The sequence below is a fragment of the Amblyraja radiata genome, chromosome 25, assembly GCF_010909765.2.
Source record: "Amblyraja radiata isolate CabotCenter1 chromosome 25, sAmbRad1.1.pri, whole genome shotgun sequence".
Taxonomy (NCBI): Eukaryota; Metazoa; Chordata; class Chondrichthyes; order Rajiformes; family Rajidae; genus Amblyraja; species Amblyraja radiata.
In genome coordinates this window covers 12,159,637-12,178,707 of record NC_045980.1, presented here as the reverse complement: position 1 = coordinate 12,178,707, position 19,071 = coordinate 12,159,637, and the positions used below count along the sequence as shown (strand labels likewise).

Here is a 19,071-nt window from a genome sequence, read left to right as displayed (position 1 = left end):
GGATCATTCATGATTAAATGTCAGTAGACTCAAGGGGCTAAATGGCCTAATTCTGCCCCTATGCCTTATGAACATGAATATTATTGGTTGTTCTTTTCTGGATGGCATGAGAGCTGCACTCCATCAGGTTGACTGATTCTCAATACAAGATTACTATCCTGCAGTTCTGACATACACTGGTACCCGTGACCTGAAAGATTTAAGCGACCGGGTCAGAAAGAGAGAATGTTATGGTTTACTTTGACTTTATTTTAGAGATACAGTGTGGAAACAGGCCCACTGAGGCTGTGCCAACCAGCGATCATCCAGTACAGTTGCACTATTCTACACACTAGGGTCAATTTACAGAGGTCAATTAACTGACAAACCTGCACGTCTTTGGAGTGTGGGAGGAAACCGGGGCACCTGGAGAACGTGCAAACTCTGTACAGACAGCACCCGTAGTCAGGATCACACCTGGGTCTCTGGCGCTGTAAGACAGTAACTCCACCTCTGCAACACTGTGCTGCCCTAACCCTTTAGGGCTACTTGGTTAGGGACGTGAAAAGTTGCTATTCTCTTGTACTGCATGTTATAATGCATAAAGATGCAAGACAATTCACTAAATAATAATGCATTATCTGCATTGAATATAATTGATTATTTTTCACCCTACTTTAAAGGTCTTTAAAAAGTTTGCTTCACACTCCAATTGTCTACTTTCCAGTCCATCAACTATGTTGAAGTCCTGGGCCAAGTGAGTTTGTACATTTTTATCAACAGCTAAGTATGAAATGACAATATTGGAGGAGTAGTTGATAAACTCAAGCATTTCTGTTATTAGTTTATAGTGTTTAAAATGAGGTGAATTTTTAGAGTATTTGTTAAGAGTCCATGTGCCAATTTAGTTTTAGAGATACAGCATAGAAACAGGCCCTTCAGTCCACACCGACCGTGAATCACTACGTGATTGCACTTTCTCATCCACTCCCTACACACCCAGTGCAACTTACAGAGGCCAGTTAACCTACAAACCCACACATCTTTGGGATGTGGGAGGCACCAAACGAAACCCACACGCTAACAGGGAGAATATCCTAACTCCACACAGGCAGCAGCCGAGATCGAGCAGGATCGAACCCGGGTCTCTCGTGCTGTGAGGCAGCAGCTCTGCCAGCTACGCCACAGTGTTGCCCTTAAATGGAAATGGATCAAGCTGTTATGTTCCATGTTAAACAGTGCTCGTCTTCTCATGATAGAGATTCGATTGCAAATAACTTGCTTCTATTCTGAGATCAAAGGCAGTAAATAAGGCCCGTGTGGGACTGCAGATTCCTGTCAAGATGTGCCTTGGTACAATGAAATTATTTTTTTGGATACAGTTTAATAAAGTATTACTATACCTAGGCACAATCCCCGATTAAGTACAAAATATATAGAAATAGTCCATTCACAATATAGAAGAATCGCCAGGTTTTGGCTCCATTTTCAAAGTCCAGCGCTCGGTCCTCTGCAGTGGTGCCTGAATAGCTGCAAAGTACAGTAAACCCTTGCTATAACAGACCACACGGGGAGAGCTGGTGAGATGACTAAACTATGTTCAAATGGTTCAAAAACGCTTTTCAAATGTGTCATTCTCCAAAGTACTCAAAAACCGTACAGTAGTAAGGACAGTAGAAGAAACGGGCAACATCAAAGTACAGTACCTGTATCTCTAAACCTAAACTAAACCACGAGTAGCTCTGTCCACCTAGTGGTCCATCTGTGAAACAACAAACTCCGGTGCAACTCATTCGGTTTACTATAACCACAGCCCGTTCTAAAGAGGTCCATTATTGCGAGGGTTCACTGTATATGCCATTTGAAAACTAATTGAGATTATCGTTTAGATACACATGGGGTGTTGGGTGGAGTGGTGACATTAAGTTGCTTTTATTATTTGGTGTCACATTTTGATTTGTGCGCACAGTCACTAACTAAACTCCTGCTGCTTGAAAGGCTCCAGCCGAGGACAGATGCACTGCTGAGGGTTCTGGTGTCTGAGAAGGTGGACAACCGTGAAGCGCTGCTCACTGCCTGGAAGAAAGATGGCCAATGTAAGCACGCTGTTGTGTTCTCATCCCCTATTGCATTGTTCCCAAATAACGTTGCACAACCCCAGATATTCCTTTGTTGAATATAGAAATGCTCCTGTCGAAGAACAACAATAGGACCAGTTAGACACAAAGTGCTGGAGATCAAACTCAGCAGATCAGGTAACATCTCTATAGAAAAAGGCATGGGTGACGTTTCAGGTCGGGCTCCTTCAGACTGAAAGTCATCTCCTAATGACTTTCCCGACCGGATATGTCACCCACTCTTTTTTCTCCAGAGATGCGGCCTGACCTGCTGAGTTACTCCAATTGTTTGTGTCTATCTTAAGTGTAAACCAGCATCCGCAGTTCCTTCCTACACAGATAGGACCATTTGTTGGCCGACAGATCCTTGGAGTTATTCCACCATCCATCGATGTGTTGGTTGATCTCCCATCGCGGTGCCATTTTCCACAACTAGCCCTGAATCCTTTGGTTCCCAATTAATACTCAGTAATCCATCGGTCATTTTTTGAATGAACTCGTAATTAGACTTCCTTCGCCCTCCAGATTAGAGAATTCCAAGCATTCATCATCCTCCGAGTTAATTAATTTCCTCTAGTCTCAGTGTGTAGGAAGAAACTACAGATACTGGTTTAATCCAAAAATAGGCACAAAAAGCTGGATTAACTCAGCGGGTCAGACAGCATCTCTGGAGAAAAGGAATAGGTGGCGTTTTGGGTCGAGACCCTTCTTCAGAATGAGTCAGGGGAAAGGGAATCGGGAGATATAGACGATGATGTAGAGATCATTTGTTCTATCTCTCTCTCTACATCACCGTCCATATCTCTTGTTTCCCTTTCCCCTAGCTCTCAATCTGAAGAAGGGTCTCGACTCGAAAAGTCACCTATTCCTTTTTTCCAGATATGCTGTTCAGAGACACTGAATTAATCCAGCTTTTTGTGTCTATCCTCTCATCTCAGTCTTGCATGGCCTACTCCTCATTCTCAAACTAGACTCCTCTGGCAGAGTAAACATCCTTTCTCCACCTAGCTTTCCAAGACCTTTTAGACATTTTAAAGTCATCCCTCTTCTAAATGCTAAAGAATCTGGTAAATCTTTGCTGCACTCCCAATGGCCAATACCTCCTCCCTGGGGTAAGGGGACCAAAACTCAACAAAATAAGTCCAGCTGTGCTCTCAGCAAGGCCATTGTTGGATTTCTTTACAATTACTTCTCTAATCAAACCTCCTCATAATAAAGAAGCCAAACAATGTTGGGGTAACTCAGCGGGTCAGGCAGCATCTCTGGAGAATGTGGATAGGTGACATTTCAGGATGGGACTCTTCCTCCGGCGGAGAAGGTCCTTCCTCCCTTAGAACAAATCCGTCCCAAAACGTCACCTGTCCACGTTCTCCAGAGTTGCTGCCTGACCCGCTGAGTTACTCCAGCGCTTTGTGACTTTTTTTAATAAACCAGCATCTGCAGTTCCTTGGTTCTGCTTCTCGTAATAAAGGCTGACATACTATTTGCTGTCCTCAACACTTGCAGCAACTGTCAATATTGATTCAACATACCTCGGAACTGATTTTTTGTCGGAGCCATACAGCACACAACAGAACTGCAGCCCACCATCTCCATGCCAACCCATCTCTACCAAGGTGTCTTTGCATAATTATTGCAAATTAAGACCAAGTTGTAAAAGATGTCAAGATTGGAATCTGATTTAAAAATGTTTTAACTTAACGTGTTAACCTCCACTTTGTCTCTGACTAAAAGAACAAAAATGAGACTTTTAACTACGCTGCGGGAGGTATTGGCTCACTCTGAGGAAGTTCTAGCCAGCAATTAAACCACTGTTCTCTCTTTGATCCTAAATGCCCATTTCCGTAAGGAATTGCAAACTTATCATGGAATATCAATTCTCGTGCATGGCATCAAGGAACAGTATTTTGAGGAGATAGTCACAAAACGCTGAAGTAACTCAGCTGGACAAGCAGAATCTCTGGAGATAAGGAATGGGTCTCGACCCTGAAACATCACCCATTCCTTCACTCCAGAGAAGCTGCCTGTCCCGCTGAGTTACTCCAGCATTTTGTGTCTATCTGCAGTGTAAACCAGCATCTGCAGTTCCTTCCTACACAGTATTTTAAAGAGAGATGTATTACATTAGTTTTGCAGTGCATGAATATAACATGTACATGTAATTGAAAATAAATGTTTCTTTTTCTTTTTTACAGACCTATTATCAGCTTATTGTCAATGGCTTCCTGAGGCAGTGCACGCAAATGTTTCTCTTCACTGGCCTCCAACGTAACCCCAACATGCAGTGTTAGCTTCCAACTGATGGACACTGTTTCCATCTACTCTTGACCCACTTTGGTGGAATTATATTTGTATGTAGTTCCATTCAAGATTTAATGATTTTAAAGAAAGAATGAACTCTTCTTTGTTCTTTCTTGAAGAAAGAATAAAATTAAGCTCAAAAGAGTGAAGATATAAAATAATGCTTGAACAGGTCAAAGACTGGAAAGTGTTAACATGGACATTTATTTGAGAAGAAAACCAACTTGGATATTTTGGTTTAACACGAGACTCCAGATGCTGATTCATACCAGAGATAGAGATAAAATGCTGGAGCAACTCGGACTGAAAGGGTTCCAACCCAAACTGTCGCCTTTCCAGGGACGCTGCTGATCCGCTGAGTTATTACAGCATTTTGTGTCTAGTTTAGATATTTTGGTTGTTTCAGATTGAAGCTATCCATTTTGCAGCTGAATCCTTGTATCGAGGTAACGTGATACCTACTTCAAAGGAGCTTTATTTGACTTCTTGTATTCCCTATTTTGCTACACTAACATAAAACATAAATGCTGCTTGTAGCATTTTTTAAATCTGTAATCTTACTGAAGAAGTAAGAGTACTTTATGTGCAGTGCAGTTGACTTGTAAGTTGAGATGTTGGTCTTTATAAGATCAGGATGGGGGATGAAATGATCATGTGTTCCAGTACAAGGTCTACAAAACACCATTAAAATATATATAAATATGTTGAAACGGATGAGTTCATTCTTCTTGGGTAGTTGCAATTTTACAAATAAAATTATACTGTGCATAACTGCCTATTGAGCATTTTTGTTTCTCAACATGACAAACTTGTCATCATATGTAAATAATGAGTTCTGTTGTCATATAATGTAATCATACTGTGAACTTAGAAGTATTGCCAGTAAGTAAGTGATAAGTTTCTCTGCTTTGTGTCAGTGTGAAATATACATCTTCTAGATGCACTGGGACGCATTCTCAGTGATGTGACCTGGGGTCATCAGGTGTTTCGGGTCTCACAACATCAGACACCCTCGCCCAGGCGACCCAGCCGGGGTTGATCAAGCCCCGACTTGCGTCCCAGCAGCAACCGCCCACGGATCAGCCTTCTTAATCCAAAGCCACCCAGTGGCTTTCTCTGTGGCTGTCACATTTAAATATCAAAAATGGTGAAGATTGCTTAACTTACTATGAACTTCCTAAGTCTCATAGAACAATGCATAATTATAGAGCAAACTTTCTCCTCGCATTTAGTTTTTTTTTTTGTTTGGAGTTTCCATGAAATTTGTCATTGCTGGTGAGGTGAATGGGTTTTAACAATTTCCATTTCTTGGTTGGATTTTACACTGGAATTTAGCAGGTTTCTCAGTCACCTCTCCAAAGACTTTAAGCATAGTCTAAAGTTTTACTCTGAACTCAAAAAGATCAGGTTTCCTCAGCAGACATTGTGTGGGCACTGAAGTTTTGCTAGTGCAACTTTCTCTTGAAAAGTCTTGATGCGTGTGACATTATCACTGCACAAATGCTCACCCAGTCTGTTTAACTGGTAAAATATCCAGTATTACCTATTCTGGACACCATGAACCAGCAGGGGTCCCAAGTGACTTGCTGTTTTGTACACGTTATAAAAATGCCATTTATAGGATCGCAAATACTGAAAATCGAATCCAATGGTACCCTGAATTTTTAAAGGACGTGTGTGAGTGGATCTGAGTTCTGGAATTCTTTCTCAAGATGCTGGCTTTATTGTGGTTCCCTTACCCCAAAATAAATAAATTAACACACTCCTAGCTCTTTACAAAACACTGGTTCCACATTTGTGTTAAGTTCAATGCACCTTACTTTTAGGAAAGTTAGACACAAAGTGCTGGAATAACTCAGCGAGTCAGGCAACATCTCTGGATGATAAAGGATGGGTGAAGTTTTTGATTGGGACGCTACTTCAGACGGAAAGTAAAGGGGGGGGGGGGGGAGACCAGGGCCGGCAACAGATGACCTCGGGCAGGGTCGTACCCTGGCAGGCCGTTGTTGGCTTGGGGAAAGAGTGACCTCGAGAGGTGCGTTGTTGTGAACTGAGGAACTGGTTAAATGACTAAAGTGGAGGGGTGGAAGATTGCAACCTTCACGTGGTCCACCCTGCTTCGACGAATGTAATCAACCTGGCGTGCACAAACATAAGATCAAACAGAACAAGTTGTCTTACAACTTTCGGCTGTGCACGCCACACGCCATAAGAAGAAGACTAAAGTGGAGGAAGGGGGGGAGGAGTTTGCAAGTAGAAGATATTTAAAATTTGAGAATTCTACATTCATGCTGCAAAATGCTACCCAAGTAAAATATTGCTTCAGTTTAGGAAAGTTATGGTGATCTAGAAAGGAGAATGGATAAGCAAACCAATGTCACCACTGCCAGGTCAACATGCCCTGCATTGATGCCTGCTTCGGCTCAGTTGGTCAAGCCAAGGCCAAGATGCTCGAACACATTCTCTCTACTGAGCTGTTGTACAAAGTGATTACCAGGCAAACAATGGAAAGGATTCAAGAGGCCTCTTCAAGACATCCTGATACAATGTCATTATGCAAAGTGTCAACTACGTCTTTGCTTTCACATATCCTACTTGAGCTGCTGAGTTCTTCCAGCAGTTTGTTTTATTTTGCTCCAGATTCCAGCATTTGCAGTCTTTTCAATATCCATTTTTGACAAACTCAAGACCTCAAAGTAGAGAACGGATTTGAAATGTTGAGGATCTTGGCTTGAGTTCATGCATGGGGAACACACAAGCCTCAATGTAAACTGCAGACAACACACCACCTCACAAACTACCCTTGTTCTTTGTGGTGCCTCAAGATCGAGGATATTTTGCTCCATTTTTGTGGATTCTGAGGTGGCTAATGATTTGGAATATGCCAACTACAGATTATTATCAGACAGAGCAACTAATAGGCTTTGGGAGACAGGTAGGTTTTGTGAGTGTGTCTTTAAATTGCAAAGGGGAGATTCCATGTGTGGTGAGCTGGGGTTGTGTTCCTTGAAATTTAGAAGAATCAGAGGTATAAAGTATTAAAGGGTAGTGATCTCGTGAATTAAAATTAGTTGCAATGATGTGGTTATCTAGGAGGTGTTATCCAGGATTATGTGTTTTTTTTGTGGCCATCACAGTCCAAAGGTCAGAAACAAGAATTTTCAAGAATGAAGCTCGAAAACTTGTACCTGTATAACCAAAAGATGGTTGCAGATGTTGGATGAATTGTTTACAAATTGCGTTTGATAGAATTGTTAACCAAAGAATGGATTTGTGGAGCTGATCTTACAAAATGGAAGGAGAACACGCAATGCAATAACATATTCCCTGTTCCATTCACCGATTCATTATTAATTTTATTAGATTTGTTAACTTGTTAAACTTGGTTTGCTTCCAATATTGTTCAGCCTCTTCCATGACAAATGAATATTTCATTACCGGAAGAAAACTTACTTTCAGTGAATTAAGTTATAGAAAAAAAGACAGCGTTAACTCAATATTTTCAGTATTCTGGCTAATTGCTGTTCCAAATTAAAATCACATCAGAAGATGATGCAATCACTATCTTCCATGAAAAAAGAGTTCTGCAGCACACTCCCCTGATCAATGCCCATGGAATGTTTAAACTTGTAACATTTCTTCTTTATTTTCACCATCATGATTTTGAATAACTTTTTGTTCAATAAAGTTAAAATACTGAAAAAACTTTTTTTGCACAAGTAAGTATGAAAAGATAGTAAATGTCCAATTACAGGTTGAAATTACCCTGCATACAAAAGGAGTGGAGATGCCGGGGATTGAACCCGGGGCCTCATACATGCAAAGCATGCGCTCTACCACTGAGCTACATCCCCTACCCATGAAGGAACAGTAGAAACCGGGCCTTTTATACGATGCGGCACACAGTTTACATTCGCTGTTCGTTACGTTGAGTGGCAGAATAATACTCTTTTTCTTTTCTAACTCATTTAAAGATACCAGCGACCAGAAGCACTGATGTATTATTACTATTTTAATCGACCCACTTTCGTTTAGACGCAGCTTGTCATCCAATTATTTGTTATTTCTCTCCTTGTGAAATCTAGAAGAAAAGGTTACTTAGTGAGTGCTAAAGAAGTACGTCGCCAAATCTGACAATTCCTCTGTATATAAGAGTTATAAAAGTAGAAGTGAATTAATTGGTAGATGAAAAAAATATGTGTGTCTCCCCGTCGGGGAATTGAACCCCGGTCTCCCGCGTGACAGGCGGGGATACTAACCACTATACTAACGAGGACTTGGCACACGCACTGCCTGCACTGACACACACTTCAAGGTGATACAACATGTCGCAAAGAGCAATTGTATTTCATTAATGTAACATAGAACGTAATAGTGGAGAAACAGGGGACAGCACCATACAACAGTACAGGATCAGGCCCTTCGGCCCACAATGTCTGCACCCAACATGATGCCGAGTTAAACTAATCTCCTCTGAGTCCTACAGCGTGGAAACAGGCCCTTTGGCCCAACTTGCCCACACCTACCAACATGTCCCATCTGTCTACACGAGTCCCACTTGTCTGAGTTTGGCCCATATCCCTCTAAAGTTATCTTATCCATGTATCTGTCCAATATTTTTTAAACATTGTGACGTTTATGATGTGATCCATGTCTAGGGTTGCCAATATTCTCACTCCCAAATAAGGGACAAATTCCCAACGGCAATTCGTTGACCGACGGCAATGGCTGGGTGAATGATGAGTTGGCCCGGGTGTTGGACTGCACACAACGCCCAGCCAGCGGGCCAGCTGAGGAGTTTTGGTCCGGCACCCCATCCAACTCATGAACTGATGATCGGCCATGAGAAGGAGGGGTGGTGGTGTCGGCGGTAAGCGAAGAGCCGAAGGTCGGACAGCTGGCTGGGCTGCTGACCGACAGGGCCACGGCTGCTGCTGCTACATTACGTCGGGACGGGTGAGGCGGGGCCGGACGCAGCGCTCCGAACCGACAGTCCCCTCGACTCGAGTAGTAGCTGTCAAATACGGGACAATAGCGGTCGCATATGGGACAAACCAATCTAGCCCAATATACGTGACGTCCCGGCTAATACGGGACAGTTGGCAACTGTATCCATATCCCTCCACTGCATGCATAGATTTAGATTCGTGTCTATCTAAAAGCCTCGTAAATTACCCTAACGTATATGCCTGCACCACCACTAAGTTGTAATGCATCTTGATAGGATGCTTTCTGCAGTGAAGCTATAAAAATTAGTAAGAGTGGTTGGAGACATGGTATGCTGAATTTCCTTAGTTTCCTGAGGAAAGAGATATGACATTTAGTCCCCTCAACCAAATTGTTTGTACGAACTATGAAGAGCTGAGGCCCCAATCACTGAGCCATTTAAGGCAGAACTTAGATTCCAACTTCTAACTCTCACATTGCTCTGAAACAAACTTCTCTCCGAAGAGAATTGCACATATTTCTAAAGCCTCTTTTAGCAAATGCACTTTCCTGTTGCTCACTTGCGAGGAGAATGATATGGATATCAAGCAATATTTATTATCAAACTCTGAACTACAAACTGTGTAGTTTGTTTATTAAAGTATTAGGTTTACAAATGCTGCTGCAAGTAAGAATGTCATTGTTCCGTTTCAGGACATACGACAATAAAACACTCTATGACTCTTTGGCCCACCGAGTCCGTGCTGACCAGCAATCTGCGCACACTAACACTATCCTACACACTGGGGACAATTTACAATTTTATAAACTAATTAGCATACAAACCTGTACGTCTTTGGAAACCAGAGAAAATTCACGCAGGTCACGGAGAGAACATAAACTCCGTACAGCAATCATAGTCAGGATCCAACCCGGGGCTCTGGTGCTGTAAGGTAGAAACTCTACCGCCGCGCCACCGTGCCTCCCATTAATTTAATCACTTACAGATACCAGTTGTCTGCAATTTTAAAGTTATAGAAACATAGAAAAATAGGTGCAGGAGGCCATTCAGCCCTTCGAGCCAATATCGCCATTCAATATTATCATGGCTGATCCATTTAAAATCAGTACCCCGTTCCTGCTTTTACCCCATATCCCTTGATTCCATTAGCCCTAAGAGCTAAATCTAACTCTCTTGAAAACATCCAGTGAATTGGCCTCCACTGCCTCCTGTGGCAGAGAATTCCAGATTTACAACTTATAAATTAGCCAAAATTGTTGATTTTCCAGATTCTATTTAACTATCATTTATTGCTATTTAAAACAGTCCCACACAAGCATTTCCGCTAAACTTCTTGGAGAAATGAAATCATATGTCAATCAGATCAGTATATTATTTATTTAAAATAAATAAACAAATGTATATCTCCACAGAACGTTGCATAGTAAAAACTTGTGGTATTAATTTCACCGCAGGTGTATAATGGAGCTGGAGTGAAATATATTGGGTTTTAGTTCTGCTTCAGTTGTCACTCCACAGGCATAATTTGAAGAAACTGAACTAAACGTGCAAGATAGCTGTTAGCTAGAAATCGGTTTAGAAATCAACTACTGTTTGAATTTATTGAAATTCGAAAAACGTATTGATTCAATAAAGCTATATTTATACATTTTTGCATATCATACAAGACCATTATACAACTAATTAATTTGGTGCTTACACCCATATTTATAGCTCACACAGCCTTACACCCTCCCCGAATATGTTCTATAAACCATAAAATGAAGGCACAAATAGAATATCACAGATTAGAGCCAATTTAATATTATGATGGCTTGCTGTTCCCTTCTTACAGTGAAGGATTTTTCAAGCATATGTTTTCCTTAACTTATGGAAATTCCACTACAGAACCACACCACACTATTGGTTACATCTTGGAAAAGTGTGTTAATTTTCAGTTTCTACTTGTGATCATTTTGATTTTGCTGCTTCACTTTGTAGTCTGCCAGAGCAGCTTTGATCGCATCTTCTGCCAACACTGAAACAAAAGAAAACAAATAATTGTGTACTTTAAATTCAAACATTTACTTGGAGTGAGGAATTGGCAAATGTCTCAAATGAATCTGAAGCAAAAACAGACTAAATTATCTGCTATAACTCTTTATTATCACATGTCCGTACCTCCTCAAGTTTACAAGTCAGCTTGAAACAGGAAGAAACTCACTGGACATGGGTACACATTGATTTCAGAATGTTACCAGGAATGAAGAATGCTACCAGATGAGTAAAGTTCCTTTATGAAGAATGAACAAAATATGTGTTTGTTTCAGAGCTGAGGTGATGAGGAGAAATTTAATTGTTGTGTCTGAAAATTATGAAGGAATGTAAGGATTGCAAGGGCTCAATTCCCTTAATTAAGAATGAATGAATGAATAAGTTTATTGGACGTATTCACATACACGGAATTTGCCTTGGTGCTCTCCCCCTAAGTGACAACATGACATACAGTGACAGTTAGGAATGACACATAGAACATTATGTGACATATAAAGGATATATATAACCAGGGAAAAGAGAGTAAAGAAATGATAAAAAAGATTAGGAGATTTGTTTCTATTCTTTTCTCCTCCAGCATCACCCCCTCCCCCCCCCCCCCTTTTTTTTACTGAGGAAGAGGTCTGGCACTTGCACCTTTCACGTTGCTAAAGCCAATAGCCTACAGCACATTTAAAAGTTAGAGTTGGATGAGCACCTAAAGTACTGTACCCTGCAAGGTTTCCACTAGGAGGTGAAGGGGGATTAGCATGAATAACACTTTATCAACAGCAAAAGCAGACAAAATTCTGTGCCTTAACTGTTTATTATCCGACACAAAGGTCAGAACTGCTTGCCAAAAACTCACCACCACCATTCATTCCTGGCTTCACCACGCGTCTGCATAACTCAAGAACCTTTCTCAAACCAGAGAAAAATTGCAAACTTTTATGTTCTCCACTTACAACTCTTACTTCTCCCACAGCCTATCTATACAATGATCTTGGTGCAAATAAAATATTCTACCGTGATTCTAAGAGGCCGTAATTAGACAGTGGATATCAAACTAATTTTTAGGAGATGATGCGTGGAATCTGCAACTTCAGCTTTCCAACTTTAGTTTATTGAGTATTCTCTGTGCCAACAGGGCAAATCTAATCCTCTTGCCAGAAACTATTGAATTTTCTTCAAAGTTTCCACTGTTGAGTCTATAATCTTCCATCCTGAAATTAGCTTCCATCCTGAATTTGGCTGATGTTCCCCCATCAGCTTGAGTCTCACCTGTGACCCCACCCACACCAAAGTTTGTTCATGTGTATGAAATGTTGAAGAATTAGAAGCAGAAAGACCATTTAGCCCCCCCTGCCTGCTCCGCCTTTACCAAGATCATACCCAATGTAATGTTTGGTCTATTTTCGGCAAGAATGCCATCTCCCAAGCCCAAAAATGGTTAACAGACTTGAATATTTTCAATGACAGACCAAACAAATTCAGCTTTTAAGATGGTGGCAAATTCCAAAGTTTAATTAACTCTGTAAAGATATTTCTCATCATCTCAGCCCAAGATGGCTGTTCTCCTAACCAGAGTTTATGGCCTCTAGTTAAAGACTATCCAGCTAGAAAAAACACAATTTTTCTTTATACATTCTCTCAGAACAAGCACATTTCAGTCAGAATGCCTCAACCTTCCGAAGTTCATATTGTTGTCTACATTACTTAGTTAATGAGCTAGTCATGTTTTTCATCACTATAAAACAAACACAGACTTACTTGAACAATGTAGTTTGACTGGAGGGAGACATAGTTCCTTTGCAATATCTGTGTTCTTAATCTTTGAGGCTTCATCCACCTGTAAAGAAGGCCAATTACAATGTCTTCAAACCAGGTATGATCATGACGCGGCACAAGAAAAATTGCTATTGCAGACAAATGTTAACTTCTGCTCCTGAAACTTGAGATTATATTGTGCTACCCTAATGCAGAGAGCAATCGCGCACACTCTGAGGTCAGAGTCTCGATCTGCAAGAACTGGAGCATGCCATTTTCCATAATTCTCCCCACCAGTAGTACAGAAGCACATTGCATTTCTGTTTGTTAGCATTCAACTTTGGAGTTTGCTTCAATTGATCAATAGCAATTCCTGAAAAATGGGTAATTTGCCTTCTATGATCCAGGTATTTTTCTACATTGCACGTAATCGTTTGCAATCCATTCTCCTGCCATGAAACCATGGCTCCAAGTTATAGAATACTAAAATGTATTAACATTGGTTGCTGTATAAGGGGGGGGGAGAGATATCTGTAAATATTCTGTTGGAAGAAACCAGCAACTTTGTGAGTACAGGCACCTCATGTTTTACAGTTTGATTTATGAGTTTTTGAAATAACGTGCTTGTTCCTTTAATACCAAAGCTTGTTTTATGCACTGGTGTTTTTGGAATAATGCTCTCAAATTTACTGCTGACAACGTAGTCAAGGGTCTGTTTAATTTACATGATTTCGAATTACACACTGCTTTTCAAGCACAAAAGCCACATATAAAACGCGATGTGCCTGTATTTAGAAATCTCAGTGACCAACTTTAATGCTTCACTGGTTTTCTAATTTAAGGAAAATGTTCCTTCCAAGATATTTTTGTTAAAGTATTTCAGACAAACAGTCAAGAGTTACATTTTGAAATTCATATCTTTACCGTTTTTCCTTTCACCCATTCTGTGGCCAATGAACTGGAAGCAATTGCAGACCCACATCCAAATGTTTTAAATCTCGCATCGACAATCTTTCCATTCTTGTCCACTTCGATCTTAGAAGAGAATTTGAAATTGATTTCATTGAATTAACATCTCTGCCGCAATATGAGAAGTACGAACTAGGAATAATATTCAAATGCATCATAGGTTGCTGGGGAATAGAGCAGCCACTGACATTATTTTGCATACTGCACCCCCCCTCTTCATCGTATTATTTTTCAGGTCAATTGAACAGATTGGAGAACCACTCTAAAAATTACCTTCAACATTCAGGGAACACATTGGCTAGAAAGAACATGTCCGTGACAACTAGATTAGAAAATGACACCAAGAAGAAAATTCCAGATCAGTCAATTTAGATGAAGTGGCTTTGTAAAACACACAAGCTGCACAAGTTATCTAAGAGGTGCCTACTTGACACCAGCCTTCTAATATCAGCAGCATCTGAACAATTTTAAATAAATTCTATTCCAGTTTTTTTTCCCCAAGTAGATTTATTGGGTAACAAATTAAAGGGAGGTCTGAAGAAGGGTTTCGATCGGAAACATCACCTATTCCTCTTCTCCAGAGATGCTGCTTGACCTACCGAGTTACTCCAGCTTTTTGTGTCTATCTTCAACAGCGATTTTGGGTTGGTTAACAACAGCACTGATGACAACTGTTATACTTCAGTCATGATGAGAAATCTACACTACGGACTAAACTGAAACCAGGAGTAATTCTCGTCTTCACTCTTTAGGAAACTCACAGGGAAGGTGTCCCTTTTTATATGTAAACGTGTTACCTGTAGCTTCATGACATCACCACAGGCTGGGGCACCAACCAGGCCAGTTCCAACACTATTTGAATCCTTATTCAAGGAGCCAACGTTTCTGGGATTCTCATAGTGATCCACTACCTGCAAGGTGGGGAAAAAAATCAATTCAATAAAAAATCCTCCACCGAATCAAATCTCTTCTTCAACCTATAATCACCACACACATAAGTTCCCCAACTAAAAGACAGGCAAGCAACTTGATAAAGTAATCCCAACATATTATATGCCAGAAAGTACTATTGAACTATTTTACAAATTATACTATTATGCTAATCTCTCTTCAATTATAAAGCCATTCATGGTGAATCTCTGGAACTCCCTGCCACAGAGGGTAGTCGAGGCCAGTTCATTGGCTATATTTAAGAGGGAGTTAGATGTGGCCCTTGTGGCTAAGGGGATCAGAGGGTATGGAGAGAAGGCAGGTACGGGATACTGAGTTGGATGATCAGCCATGATCATATTGAATGGCGGTGCAGGCTCGAAGGGCCGAATGGCCTGCACCTAATTTCTATTTTTCTATGTTTCTAGATAAACAATTTATTGCTGTCATTGACATCTCATGTTTCAATGATCCACAGCTTTGGGAATGTACGTCAAAACGCTCGCTCTAGTCAGATGACGAGAGATAGGAAAAAATAATCATCCCTAGCCTAGTTTAGGTCCTGCCTTTAGGTCCTCCCCCCACCATCCACTTACACCCGTATGGATCAATTTTCTTCACTCCCAACACAAGATGGCGATGAGGACGACTTTCTTTAGTTAGAGGGTGGTGAATCTGCGGAATGTATTGCCACAGACGGCTGTGGAGGCCAAGTCAATGGGTATTTTTAAAGTGGAGATTAGATAGGTTCTTGGTTCGTAAGGACATCAAAGATTACGGGGAGAAGGCAGGAGAATTGGATTGAGGGGAGAAAAATAACTCAGCCATGAATTATGTCTTGTGGCTGAAAATAGGGCAGAATCAACATTCATTGTCACCACCATCTTATGAGATGAGACACTAATTCCCCCCACAAACCCCTTTCAGCTCCAGCACCCCCGCCCTCCATTTCCCTCGCCCTACATTCTCACCCCCACCCCCTCCACATACCCTCTCACCCATTCTCATCCCCACCGCTCCCCCCCCCCCCCAACCTCCCATTCCACTCCACTCTCCCCTTGACCACCCGTTCCCCATCCTCCCCTCCCCCTCCTGACCGCCGCTCTCGCCTCCCTGTCCCACTGCTGCGCCACAACACAAGCTGGACAACCCTTCCCCCTCCGCGTTATTCGGGAGATGGGGGGGGGGGGGGGGCGCTCCCACACGCGGGGCGCCGGGCCCGTACCTTCTCGTGGTAGGCGGCGGTGAGAGGGAGCCGAGCGTTACCCGCCAGACGCAACAGAGAGCGGGGAGCAGCCATCGCCATCGCCATCGCAGCAGCCGTCAACAGGTTAGTCACGTGCCCCGTCCGATCACCTCAGACGCCGGGCCTCCCCGCCAGCGCGTTGACGTCACCGCAGCTGTTACCCCAGCAACCCCGGCCGAGGGGTTGCGCGCGCCGGCTGCGGGGTCCGTAACATAAAGGCGCTGATCGGTCAGGTTGCAATTTCCATACAATTCCGCTGAAAAAAAACTAAGCTGTTAAAAAGGCATGTAGTGTTGTTAGCCTATCCATGTTCTCCAGAGATGCTGCCTGACTACCTGAGTTACTCCAGCACTTTGTGTTTTCTTTTGTAAACCAGTATACAAAGTTTATTGTGTCTACAAACGTCGTGATCGTGATGCAAACGCACATCAGATAAGACACAACCTGTAAACATTGTTCAGACATGATGCTGAACATCTGTAGGATGCAGACAGAATCTGAAGAAGGGCCCCGACTCAAAATGTTGCCTGTCCATTCCCACCATCAATGCTGCCTCCAGCACGTGGCAGCCAAGGATGGCAACTATTCCACTTTCCAGTGTTATTTTCATTTCAAGGTGGTGCAGTGGTAGAGTTTCTGTCTCACCGCATCAGAGCTCCAGGTTCAATCCTGACCTCGAGTGCTGTCTGTGTAGAGTTTGCATGTTCTCCATGGTGCTCTGAATTCCTCCCACATTCCAAAGACGTGCAAGTTTGTAGGCTAATTGGCCCCTGTAAATTGCCCCTAGTGTGTAGGATGCAAAACTGGGATAATGTAGTGTGAATGGGTGATCAATGGTTGGTGTGGGCTGAAGGGCCTGTTTCCATGTTGTATCTCTAAACAAAACATGTTATACCTAAATGCAGGAAATCATGAAGTGATATCCTAAAATTGCACAGACTACCAAACATTTGACAGCCAAGAGTCAACTTTTGAATCTTGGCAGATACACCATGTAGCTGTGACATATGCTAATTGGGGAGGAAAAAAAAAGTTTTACCGTGGGCAAAACATGCTGAAATTACAGAAATAACCACAAACACTTACTCTCCAAGAAGCCAAAATGCCACAACCTGTGTGATAAGGCTGGTCACCTCAACAAAACCTGCCCAAATCAACAATGCATCTTTGACCAAAAGATACAATGTGCAAGAAAAATAATTCAGAAGAAAATACCTGTTGTTGCTGGGAAACCAACAATGGAGTGAAAGGCATGTTCTGATCTGTCTGAAACTCACTGGTATTCCTGAGCAAGCCCATGACTGAGTGATGCAAACTAGCAATCTCAAAGGTTCAGGACTGCGTACTAAGAGAAACACTGAAGCTGTGTTCAAGCAACAAAAGGGCTGTAGGGCACCCCCACTATTCCACGCACATTCGTTAAAATGGGTTTCAAATCTCATTAACTAATGGCTTTAGATTGTAAATGAATGAAGACTGACAATTTGCTAACATTATTAACATGAATAACGTGGGGTGTTATAAATTGTTGACTTGAATCATTTGCAAGACTTACTTTTATTTTTTTGTAAACAAAGCATAATAATTTTTTTAATAAAAAGAATAACAGATGACAGTATCCTGGTTTTGAGGCGTAAGCTTTCGCTCATCTTTAGGTGGCATCACATCTGTTTTGAGAGAACAACCTTGCTGATCTGCTAAACATAAAAGTTGCAGGAGCGCAACTGCAAACAAAAAACATGTAAAATAATAGCGGCAATCAAAGAAATGGTAGGATGTATGTGGTGTGATAGGCTCTGTCGGTCTTCCTGTAGACAAGCACCAGCACTCCACACATTGGAACAGTGGCTCATGCGAATGGTATGTTAGCTTTCATAGCAAAAGGATTTGACTATAGGAGCAGGGAGGTTCTACTGCAGTTGTACAGGGTCTTGGTGAGACCACACCTGGAGTATTGCGTACAGTTTTGGTCTCCAAATCTGAGGAAGGACATTATTGCCATAGAGGGAGTACAGAGAAGGTTCACCAGACTGATTCCTGGGATGTCAGGACTGTCTTATGAAGAAAGACTGGATAGACTTGGTTTATACTCTCTAGAATTTAGGAGATTGAGAGGGGATCTTATAGAAACTTACAAAATTCTTAAGGGGTTGGACAGGCTAGATGCAGGAAGATTGTTCCCGATGTTGGGGAAGTCCAGGACAAGGGGTCACAGCTTAAGGATAAGGGGGAAATCCTTTAAAACCGAGATGAGAAAAACTTTTTTCACACAGAGAGTGGTGAATCTCTGGAACTCTCTGCCACAGAGGGTGGTTGAGGCCAGTTCATTGGCTATATTTAAGAGGGAGTTAGATGTGGCCCTTGTGGCTAAGGGGATCAGAGGGTATGGAGAGAAGGCAGGTACGGGATACTGAGTTGGATGATCAGCCATGATCATATTGAATGGCGGTGCAGGCTCGAAGGGCCGAATGGCCTACTCCTGCACCTAATTTCTATGTTTCTATGTAACAGCAAGCAAAGATACTAGAGGAGCAAGATGCGCCACCTAACGAAAAAAGCGTAGTATCACATGTGTGATTGTCGACGCCATTTTACCGGGCTGCCTCGACCATGGAGTCTACATCTAAATCTTCATCTTACTGCTCTGCTATCAATTGCTCTAATCGTCAAAGTAGACGACCCGACCTGTCTTTCTTTAGGTTCCCCCATAAAAAAGAAAGGTGAGAAAATATTATTATTTTCTGTCGATATTATTCTGAACTGAAAATGTTATTTTCTGTTCTCCCATCAACTGTCATTGG

The 19,071-nt window shown here is 41.9% G+C and overlaps 2 protein-coding genes and 2 non-coding genes across 5 annotated transcripts in view; 1 reads left to right on the top strand and 3 right to left on the bottom strand.

The window, feature by feature from the left end:
* The window catches only part of dhx37 (DEAH-box helicase 37), a 37,396-nt gene extending 32,228 nt beyond the window's left edge, over positions 1–5,168 (top strand). For both annotated transcript variants that reach the window (XM_033043180.1, XM_033043181.1), the window contains exons 26-28: positions 663–736; positions 1,978–2,075; positions 4,292–5,168. In XM_033043180.1, the coding sequence (XP_032899071.1) occupies positions 663–736; positions 1,978–2,075; positions 4,292–4,368 (249 nt within the window). In that variant the 3' untranslated portion in view covers positions 4,369–5,168. The remainder of the gene's footprint in view (positions 1–662; positions 737–1,977; positions 2,076–4,291) is intronic.
* Positions 5,169–8,179: 3,011 nt separating this feature from the next.
* trnaa-ugc lies at positions 8,180–8,251 on the bottom strand. Its single transcript has one exon. It is a non-coding gene; the product is annotated as a tRNA-Ala (tRNA).
* Positions 8,252–8,601: 350 nt separating this feature from the next.
* Positions 8,602–8,673, bottom strand: trnad-guc. The gene has a single exon. It is a non-coding gene; the product is annotated as a tRNA-Asp (tRNA).
* Positions 8,674–10,703: 2,030 nt separating this feature from the next.
* iscu (iron-sulfur cluster assembly enzyme) lies at positions 10,704–16,401 on the bottom strand. Its single transcript, XM_033043179.1, has 5 exons — positions 16,250–16,401; positions 14,892–15,005; positions 14,050–14,160; positions 13,129–13,207; positions 10,704–11,362 (listed from the first exon to the last, which is right to left on the bottom strand). Exons 1-5 carry the CDS (start codon positions 16,334–16,336, stop codon positions 11,286–11,288), a joined length of 468 nt encoding a protein of 155 aa, XP_032899070.1. The 5' UTR covers positions 16,337–16,401; the 3' UTR covers positions 10,704–11,285.
* Positions 16,402–19,071: the final 2,670 nt, after the last annotated feature.

Excerpts from the sequence above, each read along its gene's own strand:
- iscu (XM_033043179.1), bottom strand. The coding sequence starts at position 16,336 with ATGGCGATGGCGATGGCTGCTCCCCGCTCTCTGTTGCGTCTGGCGGGT. Across the intron at positions 15,006-16,249 it reads CCGCCGCCTACCACGAGAAG|GTAGTGGATCACTATGAGAA; the intron begins GTACGGGCCCGG and ends CCCACCTTGCAG. Across the intron at positions 14,161-14,891 it reads GTGATGTCATGAAGCTACAG|ATCGAAGTGGACAAGAATGG; the intron begins GTAACACGTTTA and ends TTCTCTTCTAAG.